The sequence below is a fragment of the Acanthaster planci genome, linkage group LG17 (genome assembly GCF_054643075.1).
Source record: "Acanthaster planci isolate LZ-2023a linkage group LG17, COTS_SCS, whole genome shotgun sequence".
Taxonomy (NCBI): domain Eukaryota; kingdom Metazoa; phylum Echinodermata; class Asteroidea; order Valvatida; family Acanthasteridae; genus Acanthaster; species Acanthaster planci.
This window is the reverse complement of record NC_141793.1, coordinates 13,563,132-13,584,723: the sequence shown is the minus strand read 5'-3', so window position 1 is coordinate 13,584,723 and position 21,592 is coordinate 13,563,132. Positions and strand designations below refer to the sequence as shown.

The 21,592-nt window shown below is 38.8% G+C and overlaps 2 protein-coding genes across 3 annotated transcripts; one reads left to right on the top strand and one right to left on the bottom strand.

Annotated features, from left to right (window-relative positions):
* The first annotated feature begins 931 nt into the window (after positions 1-931).
* Positions 932-19,235, top strand: LOC110973426 (ceramide synthase 6-like). Its single transcript, XM_022224267.2, has 8 exons — positions 932-1,156; positions 12,229-12,465; positions 12,637-12,745; positions 12,858-12,950; positions 14,246-14,374; positions 14,678-14,784; positions 15,471-15,627; positions 15,801-19,235. Exons 1-8 carry the CDS (start codon positions 984-986, stop codon positions 15,930-15,932), a joined length of 1,137 nt encoding a protein of 378 aa, XP_022079959.2. The 5' UTR covers positions 932-983; the 3' UTR covers positions 15,933-19,235.
* Positions 3,772-10,468, bottom strand: LOC147796374 (uncharacterized). Of its 2 annotated transcripts, XM_087148020.1 has the most exons (3): positions 9,890-10,468; positions 5,784-8,573; positions 3,772-5,476 (listed from the first exon to the last, which is right to left on the bottom strand). In XM_087148020.1, exons 2-3 carry the CDS (start codon positions 8,554-8,556, stop codon positions 5,193-5,195), a joined length of 3,057 nt encoding a protein of 1,018 aa, XP_087004146.1. In that variant the 5' UTR covers positions 8,557-8,573; positions 9,890-10,468; the 3' UTR covers positions 3,772-5,192. The 2 variants fall into 2 exon arrangements, with proteins under 2 accessions (XP_087004146.1, XP_087004147.1); XM_087148021.1 differs by lacking the exon at positions 9,890-10,468 and having other exon boundaries at positions 5,784-9,883.
* Positions 19,236-21,592: the final 2,357 nt, after the last annotated feature.

Sequence of the window (21,592 nt, the reverse complement as noted above, 5' to 3'; positions counted from 1 at the left end):
CGGCTAGCACAATTTTCGAATATGATGAGGAAGGTTATACAGATAATAAAAGGCACCCTTAGTTTTGTGTCGATCCATTAAAGTGGGAATCAAACTGCACACCCAGATTTTTGCAATTGTGGATGGCTCAACACGAGATGACCTTTGACCCTTTGGCTAAATTTTTACCCTGATTGTAGTCATTAAAACGACTATAACTTGGCAATGCAATGTCCAATTTAGAAATTTTAAATTTCATTTTGCTCCGTAGAATCTACCTTTTTATACAAGATTACTTTGAATAAAATTGTACTTGTTAAATTTGTTGTGAACAGCCTACTATTATGCTGTTGACGGATGTTTGTCTTGGCAAGCTGCCTAAGTGTTCCAACAGGCAAAAAATTTGTTTTATTATCATTGAGCATCAGTTTGTTACTAATGATCCTTGAACGAACTTTTATGCGAGCAATACATGTACATTGCTGTACTGAGTGTCGATAGAAAAAGGAAATATTATTGAAAATGCAGTAGTCAGTGGCACTCAAGTGATAGTGCAGTGGAAGTTGAACAACACACTTTGATCGGAGAAGTGAGAGTACCGCCACCCCAGAGGCTGCCCCCACCCCGTGCCCAAAAGGTCTGGACCCCATGTACCGACACCCGGCCCCCATCTGCCTGTGGGCCGCATTTGGGTTATGCTGATATTCACCACATATTTTCCACCCATCGCCTACTAAGTACTAGCAATGACTCACAGATTAGGCCATGACAGGACATGGTTCCAGCACATGAAAAATAGAATAAAGTACGCACCCCCTCCTTTAATATGGTAGGCGTAAAGCAGATTCACTGGTACTCAACGCTCGGTAACTGGATTTCTTTAATTTGGAAACCAGCGAGAGCCTCGCGTGATGTTGCGGTAAGTGTGCCGGTGACTAATGCCTAGTGCGCATGCATGCGTCCCAGCGCCATACACCCATTGCATATACCGGGCATGTGGAACAATGGCGGGTGGTCTATCGGCGTACGTTTTCAACGAGCGATTTTGGTTTCCAGCTAATGTAACCTGGGCTGATCTTCGTAGTACTGAAGATGCGAGATACCCACAGATTGAAGATATCAAATATGTTGCGATGCTTTCAATCACCCTCGTAATAATAAGGTTATGCTGCGAAAGGTCAGTTCTTACATGGGGGTGTAGCCGTGTTTTGACAGATGATGCTATGGCATGACGGGCTAGGCTTGGTATTGAGTATATGTTGCGGTTGTTGTCTGGCACTGTCATACATGTATTTACAATATTCTTGTCGATACTACATCACTAATCTTTTATGTCAGTGTTTAACCTGTGTTTGTATTTGTCTGTGTTTATATTATGGAAATGCAAATAAAGCATATCAATCCGTTTTCCACTTCATCAAAGCTGTCTTCCTGGGGACTATGCGTTAGGCCTTGGGAATCCAATTTCTATGAACACCAGTTTCCATCTTCAGATCTTGGAGAAGTTGGACTAGGTCTAAAATTTAGAATGGAATGGGTTAATAATGATCATTCATCTTTAATAATTCCAGATCCATTCAAATCCATCATGTCCACAGAACGTCAGGTTCTGGTTGATGTACATAGGCCCACATGTACGTGTATTTCCAAGTCAGACAATAGGTCACATGATATTCATCAGTTCATGTATTTATACCCCTTGTAAGTGAACATGTATGTAGATGGAAAGCTCCCCACATAACCATTCCCTTGTAGATTGCTGGAATTTCCTGCATGATTTTTAATATTTTGTACAAATGTTCAAACATGCAATTCTCACACATTTTATGCTAATTAATGCACACTTTGTGTTTGCTTCACTTGCGGACCCCATTACTCTGTGGGGCAGCGCGGACATCCAGGATTCTCGCAAAATGGTAGGTACCATGCTGGTGAAAACAGTGACCATGGTGATGCACGTACCAGCCAGGCCAAGGATCAGGCTACACAATCTTTTCTTTGATCAGTATGCACGTGTGTGCTCATTGCAGTTGTTTTCATCGGCATGGTGTGGTTACTACCCGCTATTTTTTAAAACTCCTGGATGCCCGTGCTGTCCCATTGATTTTACTTCCTCATAATGTACAGTGTTCATGTACATGTTGCGTGATGTCATTCATGTCTTCTTCGAAATTAAGTCCCTTGTCCGACATCATACATATATACAGTCCATGAACCATTGCATCAGTTTGGAAAGAATATATGCAGTGAAGGCAGAGCTTTACTTTAAGCAAATATTTACATGTGTATAATTCAAATCAATAAATCTGTTTCATATAAAGAAAGTAATTGGTAAATTTGGGAAATGTGTACACTTGTACTTGTACATTGTACTTTACATGTACATACTGACATAGTGCCTTTTACATATGCTCATACATGTACATGCATACATTTGTTCATTGGACAACCAAATATTTGACTGGGTATGACACCCTGGGTACATGATTTACAAGTATAGGGAAGAAACGTGAAGAAAACGTGATTTTTATCATCTAGTGATCCCAAATCAACATTTTTGGAATTTTTTAAGTTCTAGATTCATCGGATTTGCATATTATACATGTACATGTATGGTTAGAATTCTGTAACCAGAGAAAAACTGAAAAGAAAAAGTATCGCAAATCAATTCAAAGACTCCAATAACTCATGTTTGAATTAAGTAACAGATACATGTACATGTAAATGAGAGTACAGGATGTCACAGAACTGTCTGTTTTGAAAGCTCTGTCAGCCAAGAGAATAAGTCCATTTAATCATGCTTGAACAGTGAGGGTTTTCTGGTACTTAACTTAAATGCATTTACTGTGAATTGGCATACACATCATGCATGTATGTACATGTAGGAACTTACACACTGCTCATGACATACATGTACCAAATGCTTTGCTAACAATACTGTCTTTGCAACTTCTGATGATTTATTCATGAAAGAATCAATCAATTCAGCTTTATGATAATCTCTTCTGAATCATCCCCTAGCATTGTCATGTGGGCTGATCCTAATCTAAAGGCCACACAGTCACATGGACTTTAGAATTACGTGTAGATGGGAATCTCTACACATGTACCACTTCAGGTGAGGCAGTGTGACATTTTGGACAGATGTGTCCTTGTGCTAAGAAAAAAGGATCTTGCTTATCGTTTACATTGCCCAATGTAAATGTACATGAGTTTGTATGCCCAGCAGCACACCACAAAGAGGTCAGAGTGATGCATGAACATGCATTATTAAGTAAACAATATCAAATATTTGAAAATTCATTAGTAAGAAAACTTTGAACTATGAAAACAGTAAATGGAAATTTAAACAAAGCTCAAAAATCAATGGAGAAGATTAAATTTTTCTGGGAAAATACAGAGAGTAATTTGGATTATTATGCATTTACATAGATTGATTACACCTAAAATTCTGTGAGTATGATATGTTCGATAATTTGTTCATTATTTCCTTGTTACAAGGAAAACTGATTTACTAACAAAATACCTTTTTATGTACGTGTATCTGGTATAACAATAGGTTTAATGAAAGGTGCCAGTAAATGGCCTGATATGGGATGGTTCCTGTACGTGTATGTACGTAATGGCAGATATAGACTATGTAGACTGGCACTTACAATGTACACAGATTATGTATTTTCTTTATTATTCATGTTCTGTTTTGTACTGTTCCCATCTTAGTTGTCTATGGTGGGCTTGTAGTGTCAGATAACAGCCCATGTACAGACAAGCCACCCATGTATGCACATGTACATGGGTGCGTCCATGAAGTTGGGGCAAAAAGTGTGATATGGGGGACAAAATTTCAAAAGTGGTCTACTACTTTTGTAGCAACATTTTTATATAACCCATCTACCCTAGTTTTGAGGAGAATATAAACAAAGTGGTTCAAAGCTTTGCAGAAAATTTTATGTGTGTTATAACATTGCACCCATCATGCAAAAATACCGATGCTACATGGACACCACTTCAAGTTGTATACATCTGTTCACTGTAATGGTTCATCATTTTGTAGAAATCCTTTTGGTCAAGTATCAGCCTTGGGATGATGTCTTCATGGGATAAAAACATTGTTGTCACTTCCCAATAAAAACTTTAAAAAAAAACCACTGCTTGTTTCAAGTAAGTGTAGTTTATTTGATGAAACACGACTGTATTCATTAAAAGTTTTTACTACTCATTTATCAAGAACATATTTCAATAAATTTTACGTCTGGAACATTGTTAGAATACTGAAAATAAATGTGATACAAGGCAAGAACTGAATCTAATCTAGTATTTGTGTTCCCATGGGTGTGCAATCTGGTTACCTATGCTACATGGACACCGTGTCCATGTAGCATAGGCAGATTTGTCAGACTTGTCCTTTCTAGCATTAAACCCAGGTAATCTTTGAACTGTGTCTTAAAATACTAGACACAACAGACTAGAATTCATTGGTAATTTTTATCACCGCATCACTGAAATAACCAGTGTTCATCATCATCCTAAAACACAATGTAAGCATTACATGTAGTACAGAAGCTTGAGAAGTTAAGTAGCTGTGTAAATGGAGCAGGTTACAACCCACACTGTCCTTAATAATGATGTACATTTGCAATTAAGTTACAGCATTCTTTAAAATCATCTATAATATCTAAAACTACTGATACACCGCCATATTGTATAATCCTAAGCATGCATTACCTATGCTACGTGGACACCGTCCACATAGCATCTACGCAGCTACACGGACACCATGTCCATAACCCAATTGATTGAATTGTCTCTTCAATCATTTCATTTGTGTTAATTTTTGCACTATTTTGCAGAAAACGTCAACTCTTTCTCAGCATGTGTGGATGCCTCTCTGTTGTTACTGTGAATACCCTGTGGACACAAATGGCAATTACTTTGGCTTACAAATTAGTATAAATTAACCTACATTTAAGCACACATTAAAATACACTCTAATGCCACAAGTTCAATCACATTCAATGATTAAGTTAAGGAAAGGATGGCGAACTAAAAAGTGTTCCATGTATACCTGCAGTAGCACCATTAAAATTGAACATGTTTAAAAGGAAAATTTGACATGAAACATATACCAGCCTTCAAAATAATATGGAAATCAATAGCCCAGAAATTACCATGCAGCTTCAATATACTTCACATGTGATTGTTAACCAGATATATCACTTTGTGCATTTCTCTAGGTATGTTGCCAAAGCCAATGAGATATCTTTGACTAGTTGTGTGTCAAATCCAAGGTAACGAGATGTCACAGGGGCAGGTGGACAAGGCAACCGTCTGAAAATCCCAGTCTTAGCAACCCATGCATCATCTTTCTGTGTTGGCCAGCAGAACTTATTTGGGCCTTTCTGTGTAAGGAAGTTGACGTGACACATGCTGCCGTTGACATCCGTCACTTCACCTGCCCACCAAGCATCGTCATAGATGACGGCCACATAGTCACCAACTGCAAAGACAATGCAAAACAAGAGAATGTGAAATTGCAGTTTTAACAAAAAGGCACAGCTTACCGTTAGTTTTTCCATCAACAAACTTCCACTGCAGTTATAATGAAGTATTTATATTTTATTCCCATAATCTTGTCATTTAAAATAAAACTTTTACCAAAATTAATGTGAATTCATTAAGTTGAATCGAGCAAATCAAATGTAAATGTGCACAGTTTAAACAGAGAGACAAGGAGTGACCATGTGTTTTTAAAAAGAAAGATCTGCCTAAAAGGAAATTTTAAATTGTAATAATTGTTAACATACCTTTGTAGTCCAACTCTGCATCAGTGGAGGGAACTGGATTCGAAGCCATGGAATCTGAGTTGGTTGCCTCGGTAGTCGCATCTGGGTTGGTCGCATCGGTAGTCGCGTCTGGGTTGGTCGCCTCGGTAGTCGTGTCTGGATTGGCCGCCTCGGTAGTCGCATCTGGGTTGGTCGCCATGGTAGTTGCGTCTGGATTGGTCGCCGTGGTAGTTGCATTTGGATTGGTAGGCTCAGTTTCTGGCATTACGTTTTCACGTGATGTAGTATGGGCTCCAGCAGCTCCACCCACCATGGTAGTGATGACATAGGGTTGAACATATTCTGTGTTGGTGCATGAACCTGTGTCTTCACTGCATGCTTTGCAAAAACAGGACAGCTTGCGGACACCGATGACATTCGGTTTGATGGAGAGAATGCTATGAAATTGTCTGGTACCTGCCACCGTCTTTCTCGCATGGCGATCTCTTTTTCGGTCTATGGATTCCAGCCAAAATGCTTTTCTGAAGAAATGTATGCAATCGCCATCCTCACCCATTCCTTCTTTGGGCAGAGTTGCTGTGCGATCAATGAACTTGTACAGGTCTCGGGCATTTGCAATAACTTCAGAGCCAGACATCACTGCATCTGTAGCAAGTCGCTTTACTACACCACTTTCGCCGTCACTTGGCCCTTTGCCATGACGTGAACCAAAGTACTCATGTTGGAATGCAGTACAGTAGTCTTCCTTTCCATATGAAATGTCCAGAAATGGACTGCGAGATTTGTATTGACTTCCCGCACCATCAGAAAACCTGACAATCTTCTTGATGTCTCCCAGTTTTTTCTTTAGATGGTTGATGGCCAGTGCTGTAAACTGATGAACAGCGTGGTGGTCATGATTATTGTCTGCCGTTATCATAATTAAGGACTCGGTGACGGGCTTACGGCAATTTGGACATCGGTAGTAGGAAATAACTGGGTGTATTGTGGCTGACTCATGCCCCCAGTGTACGCTTTGCACCTCGTCCTGGAATCTGCAGGAATAGTTCTCTGCAAAATCGCAAACCAAGATAATCCAGCCATCAGGTGGTGATTTTGATATTTGTTGGAACTCATTACTTTGCCATGCTGCCGTAAACAGATGTTGGGAAATGGACTTTGCGTCTCCTTTCAACTCTTCCAACAAATCTTCCAGTGTCCCTTGTTTCGTATTCAATACCATTCTGTGTGTCTTCTTCCCTTTCTCTTCTTTGCTTTCACGCTCCCATTTCCTCCAATTTACATGGCCTTCATGCTTTTCTCGTAATTCCTGAAAAGCAACATCAAGTTGCGATGTCCCGCAATTCTTACATTTCCGCTGGATGCAGGGCAATTTGTGGTATTTCTGATCCTGCTTTTTTGTACACATTGTTGCATCACTGAACTGGTAGATATTCTCAAAGAGAGAGTGGTTTGCAAGTTTGTTGATTGCTGTCAACTTAAGTTCAATGTTCGCACAATATTCACACAGACAGCCTCTGTATGTGATCGAATGACGGGTCTTGATGTGTGCCGGTTTCAAGTCTGCAAATTTTGACAAGCAAACTTTCATCTCCGGGTTGTCTTTCTGAAATTTTCCATGTAGCGCCCTTATGGTCATGGTCAGGAATCCAGTTGCTTTCTTGGTTTTCTTACTCACCAACTTCTTGTCTGGAAGTGTAATGGAGTTTTCCTCATAGCATCTTTGTATGGTCTGCTTTGTCTTGTTTGGAAGTAGGCGAGCATGTGGCTTGAAAGAGGGTAGCTTCAGAGTTTTCGCCGTTGTCTTGAGCTTTTCGCATACTCTCTTCTGGCATCTGTATCTCTTTGCAATTTGGAGTGCTGGCGCGAAGATACGCTTCAGCTCGCCGTCTTTCTTCTTTCTGCTCTTTCGTAGGCTACTCATCTTCTGTGACACAGTGGTGTAGATGATTTTTGTTGCAACATCAGTTGTGATGCCCTTCTCATGAAGAAGACGCTTCTTCCTTGGGGATGCTCTTTGCACAAGATCTTCGACTGTTTCAGCATATATCTTTGGATCTTGGGATAGGGAAGACCTGGCTCGTTTTAGGCTCTGGCGTCTTGCATCTTGTGATCTTTCCTCATGTTGTCCCATGTCCTCTAATTGTTGCCATGCTGCTTGCAAGCGTTTCTCCTCTTCCGCTAATCGTTTCTCTTCCTCTTCTAATCGTTTCCTCTCTGCTTGTGCTTCCAAAATTTCTCTCTCCTGTTCCTGAATCATCTGTTGCTGCCTGATGCACTCTTCTTTTTCTTCACGTCTCTTCTGGCGTCTCCTATCCAAAATCTGTTGTTTCTTTTGATCTGATAGTCTAGCCCTTTGCTCTCTTTTCTTAGCAGCTTGTATTTCTTTCCGCTTTGCTTCTTTATCCATTTCAGCTCTCGTCCTTTTCACAGGTTTTTTGCTTTTATCTGCCTGTTTCTTTTTCTCTTCTGCTTCTCTTTGTAACTTTTTCTTTGCTCTATATTCTCTCTGCCTCTTCGCATTACGAGCTAGATACTCTCTTTTTTTGGCCTCATTTCCAGGAAGATTTAGGTCTTCCATTTTCTCTGCTCGTCTAACTCTGGCTTCAACAGCTTCACACTGCAAGAGTGCTTTGTACTGCTTCGGGTCACTTTTTCTTTGTTGGCGCCAATGAGGTTTCTTGCTGTTGATACTTCCGTCATGTTGATCAGCATTGCTCTGGTATGTCTTGAAAGACCGCAACCGAAGTTGGAAAGGAGTGGATGGCTTTGGTGACGATTTTTTCCGTGGCATTTTGATCAACAGCAATTCTAAAAATCAAATTAAATAAATTTTACGAAATGAAAGCTGAACTGTGAACATGGTTAATTTGGTCAACATAAACATTTCAAATTACCATGAACTTGACTTGCATTGGATGGAATAAAGTTGATGACCATTTAGAACTGACCAAAAACCTGTCCAAAATAGCTTGGCTTCTAAATGGTGTAGCATTATAGCATTTATTCCTAAGAAAATCAAGTTTCCAAAAATGAAATTCAGAATCAAAATAATTAAAAGTTCTTGAAAAGGAGGGGGTTCGGCCCCCCAAAAAGCATGGTGTTGCAAGTCTATTTTGTTGACTTCTATCATTTATTTCCTCTGATCAGCTGATAAAGACATGAAAAAAAATGAGTGAGGCCACTGTTCATTTGGAATCTTATTTTATTAATTGGATATTGCGATTGAAATTTTTCTTTTTTTGCACGTTGTGGCTCCTTTATTTCATTCCTGTTTCAAAATTTGGGAAATTTCAAGAGAGGCCAGCTTTTGATTTATTGAAATAAGAATTAGGCCAGCTTAAAAAAAAAATCAATTTTCAATGAAAATCCACACTCATTTTTGTGCACAAAAAATGTTTCCCTCCACATTTCACATCATGATCCAAATCATGCCTCAAATCAGTGTTCCTTTGCTTTGATGTGTCCGACGAAATCCAAATTTAATATGGCCTACTAGGCCTATGTTATGGTGTTTTATGATATCCTCTGCAAGATTTAAAAATAAAGCAGGCAGGCACCAAAAAAAAAAATCAAAAGTTTATTGACCTCCAGGCCTACCTAGCACCTGGGCTAAAAACGTGCAGGCCTAGGGCTGAATGTCCGAAATTCCAAGCAAAATGTTTGCATTGTTTCATTAATATCAATTTTAAGCCACACATTGTGACTGACTAGGTTGCAAGGTCACGAAGGTCATAAACCGTGCACATGGCTTTGTGCGTCGATGTGCAATACCGATGCTACAATGGACACCGTGTCATGGCAATAAACTGTAGCATCGGATAATTTTCATGAAGTCAACGTATTCAATAGACGTCTGTAAGTTTACAGACACTTCCAAATATAAACCAATCGTTTTCAAATACTCCGCATTGGATTGGAATTCAAATTATCCTTCCTTTTTCATGTCATGTCCATTTTCTTCGCGAGAATGTACCGATGCTACATTGGACACCGTGTCCAGTTAATCATGTCCGGAGATTCATTTTCACAAAGCTATGCTTGCTGTGGCAAAAATATCGCATTATTTCAAACTTATCGATACAATCAGGCACATAGTTACCGAAAATAATAAACAGCATACTCACCAGTTGTTTATTTCTCCAAAAAGCCGAGAATTTAACGTACCGACGCTACAAATTGTACCGATGTTACGCAAGGACACCATTCACTCACAGACCAATTCCTGTTTCCACGTGTGTGGAAACTCCCAAGTGCCGTGTTCCACACATTATCGGTGACGTGGCAGTTCGTGTGGGGCTGAACCATTCTCAGAAAGGGTAGGATTTCTTTCGATGGATCGCGAAAATTGTACCGACGCTACATTTTCCCGCGTGGACACCGCATGGAAAGCAGATTATACCTTCGGCTGTACAGCGAAAATTTGCAAGCATGTCGAAATTTTATTAATTAAACCTCGTTTGTAACACATTCGCCTTATTTGTGGGTTAAAAGAAATCAGTGGAATCTGTTGCACAAATCAGACATCCATGATCAATACCGACGCTACGTTATAATTATTGGTGGACACCGCGCGTAGCATCGGTCGGGGCAAATTTGCCGACTCCGTTATTGAAAATGACTGACCACACCGACATATTTTGTTTTTCATTAAGGACAAACGATGTTAGACCGTACGCTGTCTACGTTTTTTTCTTTTTAATTTGTTTTTTGTTCGAGAAAAAAAAGTGTGAAAAATGTGTTTTTGCATGTCACACTTCGTCATTATAAATTGATGCTGGACACCAACAGTTTTTTCTATTTTTTTTTATTTTACAAGCCATTAAAGTATTTAATTTTTTACTCAAGCATACTTCAACATTAGGTCTTCCTAATAAAACACCCGTCCACGGTACTCGTCGGTGCTTCACCAAGTAAAACTCATTTCAATCCCCATGATCTGGCACATAATGAGGATATCCCAACTTCATGGACAAACCCACATGTATATTGTATGTACATGTTCGTGGAAAGGGTCTATACATACATTTCAGTTGCCTTCCTGTACATTGCTTTCAAATAGACATGTACATATACAGTGCCTGATGGGGATATGACATGAACATGATGAACAACCCTGACTGTAACTTTTTGTGTATTTACTCCTCTATCAGACTATTGATAGAGTACATGTAGATTGACCTACTGTAAAAATCTATTGAAAGTCTGTTGGCCTTTTGTACAGTGGGGGAAGGTTGGCTTGCAAGTTGCAGGTGTTTATTGCAAGCATAATATGGCTTTATTGCCGTATTTGTTATGAAGTACACTCACATTTATGGGATTGTAGATCTGGCTATTGTTGATGAGTCAAGTCCCTGTCATACATGCATGACTTGGGATGAGCAAATTTTGCACCATGCAGGGAAGGATAAATTAACCATTAAAACAGCATTGTAAACTTTATAGTGTGTTGTAAAAGCACTTTAGTCAGATTGATGTGTGTACATTTTGCATCTGTTTTATACTGGGAGTCCAATTTGGAAAGCCATATATGCACAAAACATAGAGTAATGTACATGTACGCAATGTCCAGTGTCATGCTGTCAAATTATGTACTCATACATATATGCTGCACCTTGCAGTACGTGTACATTGTACAACTGAAAAGATAGTGCTGTGAAGAAACTTGCTGAATTGCTGTGAATTATGCCACACATACTGTACCCTGTATGTGTGCATGTAAAAAAAGATGCAGTCTACACATTCAAACATGTCAAAAGGGATTCTACGGTAGATACCTTGGTTGTCATGGAAACAGGCAGTGGCTACAGGCATTATAAATGGCTTAGAGCATTTTTCAGATGCGTCCTAATTATGCCAATAAAACAGTGCATTAAATGTATGTGATGGGGGGCTTTTTTCATGGATAACTTTGTATACATGTACATGTAGGAGCCTACATTTATATACACAAAGTCTGCTGAAACCTAGATGTACAAACTGGTGTGTATTGTTGTGTTTCAGGTACAGTACATGTACATTTTCTTTAACAAAGTCTCTTTCTAAATGTACTTTACAGTGTATTCTTCAGTTGACTTGATTTAGGGTTAAAGGTTGTAACTTGTGGAAGTTTTTCTACAGTTCTAATTTTGTAGAACTTTCATGGAAATTCAGTTTGTACTCTTAGAATTATTTTTGGATCATGCTTGACAGGTTAAGACTAACAACTTGTTGATAGAGTGAGTTGTGATTTGAGAGAACTCCTCTGCAGCTAGCTACATGTACATGTACAAGTATATATTCATATGTATTGTTTAATGGAAATCAAAGTCAATGTTTTACCTGCACTGTTATATTCATCAGGATATCAAACACCACGAAACATATGAAATAAACAAAGCGCTAGGCAAAATGGAAACTAAAAATAAAAATGTCATTTTAATAAGACTCATTTTGCAGGATCTAAACATTTCATCCTGTGTTGCAGGTTAATATTTTCCCCCATTGGCGTTGCCATGGGAATTCGTGCCACCAGTGGATACAAGCCAGAAGCTAATCTCATTCTGGAGAAAGCATTCCTGTCTGTCACCCGCAACCCTGACCACAAGAGACTAGAGGGATTGAGCAAGCAACTAGATTGGTCAGTACGCCGTGTTGAGCGCTGGTTCCGAAGGCGGAGAAACCAAGAACGACCTTCACCACTCAAGAAGTTTACTGAGAACTCGTGAGTTTGGTTATGCTGAGTGTAAATATTTCTCCAACCATAATATCATGTGAACAAACAGAAAACTTATTTTTTGCCTGTTCTCTGCATCCTCTGTCTCAGTTGTAATTTCATCAAATCCACTTCTTGCTGAGGACAATCTCTTTTATTTTGTTCTGCGTTCTTTTGAAGTTGGCGGTGTGCATTCTACTCCTTTGTCTTTCTCTATGGGATTCACTACCTCCCACAAGAGGATTGGTTCTGGACCTCCAAGGGCTGTTGGATCAATTTCCCCTATCATGTGAGTATGACTGACTTTAGCCGACATTCGTACCTTCACAGATGTGCATGTGTCTGTGTTTAACTGTCAATGGATGTCCGGACTAATAATGAAAATTGGTTTTATTCCACAGGCCCTCACACCCCCTCTCTTCAACTACTACTTGTTAGAGTGGTCATTCTACATATCCTTGCTCATGTCTGTCTTCACAGATGTCCGTAGAAAGGTTAGTACACTTTACAAGCCTGTAAGGGAGAGCTGTCAAGTTATACTTGATAATTGGATACAAAATGGCTCTACTCTGTTCCAGTACATATTTCAGTGGAAATTGTCAGGCGACATGTATGTTGTTCTTGTCAGTAGCTCAAGGGCCAATCTCATTTAGATGCCTAAACACAAAATTTGCTTAAGCGGGAAAAAAACTTTGCTTGACAAATCAGGTTACCGGCCAAAATCTATATGATGTACAGTAAAGTCCGACTATGTCGACATCGTGTAACCCGTCCTATCGTCCAAGTCAGCTGTTTCACAAAAGTCTGATCGTCTGTAATTCATTTCCATTCAAAATTTCATTTCTAAGTTGGCATTTATACGTCATCATTTTGTATACCGTATGTCTGCATGTTTTTCTCGGTTCCTTTTCCACAAAACCACACACACATTCCTTTGTGTAAGGGGGCGTTACAAAAATTGTGCTTTGGTATCGGTTTCCTTCGCCGTGGTTGCCAAGAAGTGTCAAGTGACAAGTCCTGTGCGCCCGTGGCCAGCATGAGTACATCAATACCAGTAACCCCTCTAGTGCTACATGCATGCTCTCTGTCCATTTTGGGGGTCGCCCTATTGAGCGTAGTCTGGTTCCCTGCCCAAAAATTCCCGAAGGACGTTTGATGCTTCATCGGGTAGTCAGAATCATCAGGTCTGGTATCCAGACTATATAAAACGAACTTAACCAATGCGCGTTTGTGTGAATGAGTGTATGTTTTCTGTACCGTAACTGTATCATGTACATGTACTATGAATGTACTGCACTATCGAGTCATGATGTGATATGCAACTTTGCAAGTGGCTTGCCATCTTTGCTTTGTCCTTAGGGGCATATGATCAATTATTGAATTTGTAGGATAATAATCGAGAACAAACCAGGGCAAATCAAAGCCATTGAATTAGTGCAAGGAATCATTATGTACGTAGGCAATACATGTGTACATGTAAGTGAGCAAAATGACGACTTACAACACAAACCGGCATTCGCGTAAGTCGTCATAATTTCTTGAGTCCTGAGAGTGCCGACTTGGCCAGAGTTTACTGTATATTGGTTTGGAGTGGTACTCACCTGTCTTTTGGTTAGCATGACATCCATGTAGATTTTGAGCTAGTAACCTTTGTTTTTTAAACAAGGTTTTTGTGCTTAAGCAAATTTTGTGCTTAAGCATAGTGTGGGATGTGTTTAATGATTGTCATTTGGAAGTCACACATTGAATCAGTGTAGATTGAATCAAATATCATTTGCTTTGATTTCAGGATTTCATTGCCAATGTGGTGCATCATATTGCCACTGTGATGTTGATATTCTTCTCTTACATCTGCAACTTCACGCGCATAGGGTCTCTTGTCATGGTCATCCATGATGTTTCAGATATCTTTCTGGAGGTAATGTTATAATTAAGTTTTAGATTAACCCTAACCCTCCTCAATCCTTCACCTGTTGGAGGACTGAGGAGTGTTAGGGTTAAGACTATTCTCATGAATGTACATTTATATTTTGGCATGTTCTCGTGTGCACAGAACACTGCCATTTCCAGTTTGTTTGACCTTTCACCAACTGAAGCTTTGCCGGAGAATTTTAATGCATAAAATAAGAATGGATATCTTCATCGGTTGAGAGACTGTATATATAATTGTGCAGACATCAGTAGCATGTGACATGACTAGTTTTTGGATGCTTCATTACAGGGTGCCAAGATTACCAACTATGCGGGATTCGTCATTGTGGCACACATACTTTTTGTAATATTCACTGTGGTATTTTTTGTCACCCGCGTGCTGTTGTTTCCTTATTGGTGAGTTGTATGTTTTCCCTGTTTTGAGCATGTAATTTGATATTTGGTGTTTTGTTTTGGGCTGCATATGCTTTATGGAAGAGTTACATAGCAGGAAAGTACAGTGCATCATGTACAGACAGATTTATTGGCATTGGGTAAACCATCAGTGGCCATACAGGCAAACTAACACAAGTGTTCTCATTGTTGCAATAAAAATAAAGGCCAAAGTCTTTCAACAGCACAACTTACTTCATCAGAAAGAAGAGGCAGGATATTTCACTGGTTTTATCAGTACATACATGTACATATATTATACATGATGTGTGTGCATGCACACGTATTTTTACCCGTACATTCATGCAGACTTTACCAACTTTGAAAAATGTTTCAGCCCTGGACAGAGAACCCACTGGCATCCCTGTAAAATAACGTTAAATGATGTATAACTACAGCAAATGCAAATGGAATACATGTTTATACTGTACATCCTAGTTTATTTCCTTAAGTTGTACAGTACCATCATTAGTCTCCTCAGTATAGATTGAATTAATCAGCCTGGGGCTGACTGGTTTCCTTTTTTACCCCGAAACTTTGCTTCGTCACAATTCAACTCGCGTGGTATCAGAACATGTCTTTGCTGTATGCTTGTATAATTTACCCTGTTCCTTCTTTCTGCACCCTTCTTTCCCTTTTTTTCTTCACAGGATACTAGGCAGTATAATCATTGATAGTCATACATTGATTGGAGCATATCCCTCCAAGTATTTCTTCATGGCATTGCTGTGTGTACTGTACATACTTCATCTCTACTGGTTCAGTATTATCCTATCAATGGTGTACTGTGGCCTTAAGAATGGCAAGGTTGGTACTCTCTTTTCATAGACACCTTGTGCTATATACCGTCATCAGGAAAAACATTCTATTCATAAACAATATAAAACTGCTTCCTCTCACACATTTTTACACATACTTCTTTCCAGTAAAACCTTTGACATTCTGGGTCATAATTCATCTTTTCTGCTCCCTGTTTAAAGCTGGAAAATGATTCCCGTAGTGACGTAGCTGAAGACACAAACACCGAGAGTTCTGGAGATGATAAGCTTGCCAGGAAAAATGGGGCAAAGACAAACTCTGCCCAAGGAAACTGTGTGGCCAATCACCATTAAGAAGAGCAAGCAGTTTGACATGTAAGGTACACGTATCTTGATTTCTCATAACTTGAGAAGATCATTTTGCCTAAAGCTTGTTATCATAACCTGGGTTTGTTTTGGTTTTTTTTTACTAGCTATGAAAAATCATGGCTCCATTCTTGTAATTGTTGTATACATGAAGTACAGTTGGTCAAAGCTCTGTGAATTGAGCAGTATTTGTTAAAGTGTTTACATATCGGTTGTTCTACTGTTAAGATAAATAAGATAATAAATGTATTGGACAAGATTTTAATTTTCTGTTTTTTAATTGGGCCACAAATTCTGTTTGATGTCGTGATATCAGACAGGAGGCAGGTCCACACGTGAAACTTCTGTTTTCACGAATATGAGAATAAGTCCTTTCCATTGTACTCGTTGTTAATCCCTAGGACATTGTTGTATTAAGCCATAGATGTATGCTATATTAATTGGAGATCATCATACCTATATGTGAAGGCTTATGGTTTATTGGGATTCTTCTGTGAGTCTTTGTTCTTTTAGGTTTGTTTTGTGCTGAAGTGTGTTTCAAGGGAGAGGTATTTAGAATTTATTTAACTTTGAACTCACCGTGCATGCATCAACCATATCAGTTCAGTGTATTCTGAAGCAGTACATACATGTAAATTGAACAAGGACAAACTGCAGTGATGTGTAATGAAAAGTGTGTGATTGTCCATTTTGGCCTCCAATGCTTATACAGTAGAGGTATTTATTTCACATGCTACGCTTTGCTGTTAAAAATTCCAGCTTAAATAGAAAGGTTTTCGGTAATTAGTTCAATTATGTCTTATGTTGGACTGAAGCCATACTGTTCCCGAGGTACTTCAGAAATGTCAAAAGGTACTCGTCAACAAAATTTGATTATATCAACACTGGTAACTATAATAAATCCGAGTTTCTGTGAATGAAATTGATTAGTGTATAAAAAAGTGTCTAAAAATGTAAGATGACTGTCTGGCATGTCATCTAAGTGATGACTGTCTGGCATGCCATCTAAGTGATGACTGTCTGGCATGCCATCTAAGTGATGACTGTCTGGCATGTCATCTGAGTGTTAAGCTCATTTTGCAACATCTATATTCACCCTTTGCAGTGATGCAGCTTTTATTTTTGTAATGTTTCCGTTTTTGTTACTTCAGAGGTTGGAATCAGTACTTCACGCTTTAACTGTTTCCATTTCTATTTTGTTGTCGACATTGTTTTGAAACTTCAAAAGGTTGAGAGGAAAACAATCATTTAAGGATCAAGTGTCAAATGTGATGCCGTGTTCAGCAATATTTGCATAAATACATATATTTCTTTTTTATAAATAATGCCACAAGGCTGCATTTAACCAGTAAATGTCATTCTCGATAACACTCCAATTGACTTCACCACAGTTTTTGCTTTAAAAGAAAATAACCTCAATGCTGCTAACTTGACCAGTGGCAGGTTCGGTGTTGTACTACATATGGGTACAGTAGCTACCCTTTGCACCTGTATTGTTGATGGTATGCACACAGTGCCCTGAATGTTGCCTAGGTTTGTTTCTATATCAATTTGTCTTTGTCCTCGGTCTGTAGATAGTCACATGTACATGTAGATAGTAATGAGTAATTCTGCTTTTTGCTGGAGAAAAGGCCTACACAGATCATTGCACATTGTTGTGTCCAAGCATTACCGATCACAACTTTTTTAATACCGCCCTCTTGTGATGTTTTTAGTCACATAAAACTTTCTATAGCATCTTCACGTCAGTTTTCAAATCCTGCTCATGTAACAAAAGGTAAGATGGACCTAAGACAGAGATTTCAAGTGGGATCAAATTAACAGGTTAGGGTCTGTTAAAATGTACAATAATGTCATGAATTTCCAGTCACAGTTAATTGGCAAAACTTACCGAATGAAACCAAACTAGAAATGTATATGATAATGTAGCTCCGCCTTCACTTGCCTGATTTTATTCATGACCAATTTAGCGGCACGTGTGTGTGTGTGAGATATATTAAAACCTGGGTATTATTAGATGATGTGTTAGATAGCTGGGGTTAATTTGATCCAGAGTGTGTAAACATTTGATGTGTTGTTTCACTCTGTCTTTGTCGATACTACGTTCTATTTCCTTCGACTTTCTGGTAGTCATCTTCTGTACAGTAATCAATGTGATACAATGTAAGGAATTGTTGACTTCAAGTTCTATGTTCACTTAAATTGTGTAAAGGGTTGCAGATAATGTCATGTAACATAGTGGTAGAATATTTGAATGTATTTAGATTCTTTAATATTAACATATCGTATTGTAAAAGAAGAGATACAGTCGTGAAGTGTCTGCTGAACTGAAAACCTCCACAGAGCAGTTCAGAATGCTTGGCCTTGGTTTGCCAACAAATTACTGTTGACGTCATCCCCACCGGGGTGAACCGTCCAAAGCAGTTTAAACCACGGTCACATTTGAACCCCAGGATTTGGTCTCTGCTTTTACAAAACGAGAAAATGATGATTGTATCTTACAAAATCAAACAAAAATGTACACCCGTGTTGGATTTTGCATCTGAAATATCTGTTGTTCATGCCTTGGATTTTCAGGTCTTTTTACACAGCTGTTCTGTCAATGTTGCCGGGCTGTCTTGTTTGACAACAGCGCCCGCATGCGAGAGTTGATGTTTTCTTTTAACCAAAACGTCCGTGTATGAATGTATAGGAAACTCTAGACGCTTTAACAGCATTGGCAAATCCAGTTGCGGAATTTTGAATGTTAACTGCCGTCTTTGAGTAGTCCACTTATTTTGCCTACGCGGCAGTGGGCGTTTACGCGATGGTTATGAGTGACTGTAACCGACCACCGTAAGTTGTCATTTGGTGCACTCACAGGTACAAATGGAGGAATCTGCCTGTGGAAGTTCTGAATCCAAATTTCATTTCAATGTAACAGTGATTAATAAAACGCTGATTGTGAAATCTTTTGTTTGTAAGACGAGTCCTGCACTAAACACTGTAATGTTGATTCAGCGTTTCATTTGCAAGTGTACTCATGCTAGGGAGAATGCCACAGTTTCTAGAGTTTGCAGAGTCATTGAATGGGCTCTTGTCATAGACGTAGAAGCATTGAAATGACAGAGATATGAGAAACATCCGTTTAAGTTAATTGTATGCTTTGACCTCACATGGGTGTAAAGTTAACCCGTGTATTTAATACATGTATGATGTATCTAACTTATAACTTCGTTTTGTATGTTGTGACAATGTACGATCTTCGAGTTGCTGACGAGGAAGCATTAAATGTTATTGTAGAATTACGAATTAGGCTCTGCATTCTAAGTTTTCAACTTTTAACTCGTACGGGGTACATTTATGAAATCATGCGATTGTAATTTGCTCCTATGCACTATAGTGCACTGGAAATTGTCCGTCCCGAATCCCAATATGAAAGAGGAATTGCATGTAGTATATTTTATCTTTAAATGCAAATCCAAATAATGCATGGCGTTATTTTGAGAATTTTTTTAACATAAGCACGGACTAACTGTTTCGAGTTTCGAGTTTGTTTCTGACGAACTATTTCATTCGACATACCCTTTTTTGTTACAAAGTAATTATTTAGCTCATCTTTTTAATTTCAAAGGAAACGTCTTCAACAGAACCATTAAGCACCGTAAATTAACCAACCAAGGCCAATTTGTTTTGATGCATATCGTTTGGACTGAGCTCCGCAAGTAATGGAACACAAAGCCGTCGAGACATTATTTGACGCGTGCGAAGAGTGCATGAAAACACTCGTCTCTCGATCATAACTAGAATTTCAGTACGGAGACCCTATACGTCAGATGTAGGAAGGCGTTCCATATTTTGAATCAAAATGCACAATACGTGTTTTCTCCCCTTGAAATTCGTGAGGTTATGTGGTTATTCAGGTGCAGCCTTGCTTTTGTAGTAAGAGGATGCCTATTTCAGAACAATACAGTTTCGATCGTGGCCGGGAGCCGAGAAGACAATAGCAATCATACAAGGAAATTGGTTCGGTTAATTTTGAACGTGGATTCTGTTTCAAATTTTCAGCTTGGTTTCCTTCTGTGAAAAGCCATAACATTGTCAAAGTAGTTTGCAATTTAAGATTAGATACCTCAGTTTCGGTTTCAAAACAGAACTGTTCCTTGGGATTTTACAGTAAATGTATTTACTTTCCCAAACAAGGAGATGGAATAAGTTTGATGAGACATCCTCTTTGTCCGACCTTCGAAGAAAGGAAAATAATTTAGGGGCAAACCGAACCACCCAGATGTCATCACAACACGGGCTGTATTAATCCGTTTGATGGATAAGTTTCCTTCCGTGTCCTTTACAAATAAGATCATTCACAGCAACGGCACACTTTCTGAGGCAGGTCATTGACACATGCAGGCACATAACGAATACGTGATAAAGTACATGTACGGTTACCTTTTTGTAGACTTATTGTTGATTTAAGATAATGGCCGTGAAAGATGAGAAACCACTTCGTCAACATGGCGAGACCGTCAGTGCGTTTCATTCTTTTGCTCCGTTGCATCTTCTCCTCGATCATGCCTTCTCTGATTCTGTGCTTTAGTTTGCTAACCATTGCTTTCATTATATTGGTTTGGAAACTTTGTGTAGGGCAAAATCAGTCACAAGTAAATACGCTGTGTTGGTTATTAACCTGTTAAGCCAAACATTTATACTGATGCTGTAGCAAAGTTTCGTTGTTATAAGGCTAGAGTCTTTCAAATTACCAAATGGAATTTTACAAAATAGAAACAATCAAATTTGATTTTGCAAAATGTAAATGTTATTCTGTCCGCCAAACTTGTGATATGTGCAGGGGCAGTGTCAAAAAAGATTAAAAAGATGTGTCAAATTAGGGAAAATGTAAAGTTGACCACTTACATCACAACCAAACAGTCAGAAAAACTCTAGACTGTTTCTATTGCACATAGCCAGTTTCGTTGTTTACCAACTCGTCGAGACAGAGAAGTCGATTGAATTTTGTATTTTTATTCCATCCCCCGTCACTGTTTCCTTTCAGAAAAGTAATCTAGCAAGGATTTAGCTGCTTCAAGCAGGCTCTCGACATTGCCTTGTCCACTTTTGACATTGGCTGGCTGAGTTGCATTATTAAGGTCACGCTGATATGAAGTTCAAATTGTGACTTTTTTAAATATCAAGGTTCAGATATCAATCAGTGTGGCCACGGTGGCTTTTAAACGATAGTGAAATGCAAAGACTAAGGGGAATATTGTTGATTTAAATTAGTTGAATATTTATTTCATTCCATCGGAGTTCTGTTTGAAATAAACTTGCCCGTCCTATGTGGAAACAGTAATTGACCCTTGGCAAACAGCAAAGCTTTGAATGACCATGCCGGCTAACTTCCTTACATGCGCGTCTTCTTTAAATACTTTAGTGGAAACTTCTGGATCGTTTATCGGTACAATAAAAACAGTCGAAGGCGGATATCGACGAAATTTTAGTCTTAATGAACCATTACTGACATAATTCCATTATTAAAAAAGCGAGAAAAACTTGAAAAAAACAAACGGACGAAGGGACAGACACTTAATTTTGAAATATGTTCTTTTCGGTATTATGCATTGTGAATGGAAGATGACTTATTGTCTTGAATATTTGAGATTTACCTAACG

Excerpts from the sequence above, each read along its gene's own strand:
- LOC110973426 (XM_022224267.2), top strand. The coding sequence starts at position 984 with ATGGCGGGTGGTCTATCGGCGTACGTTTTCAACGAGCGATTTTGGTTT. Across the intron at positions 12,466-12,636 it reads AAGAAGTTTACTGAGAACTC|TTGGCGGTGTGCATTCTACT; the intron begins GTGAGTTTGGTT and ends GTTCTTTTGAAG. Across the intron at positions 15,628-15,800 it reads GTGGCCTTAAGAATGGCAAG|CTGGAAAATGATTCCCGTAG; the intron begins GTTGGTACTCTC and ends CCCTGTTTAAAG.
- LOC147796374 (XM_087148020.1), bottom strand. The coding sequence starts at position 8,556 with ATGCCACGGAAAAAATCGTCACCAAAGCCATCCACTCCTTTCCAACTT. Across the intron at positions 5,477-5,783 it reads TGCAGAGTTGGACTACAAAG|TTGGTGACTATGTGGCCGTC; the intron begins GTATGTTAACAA and ends TTGTCTTTGCAG.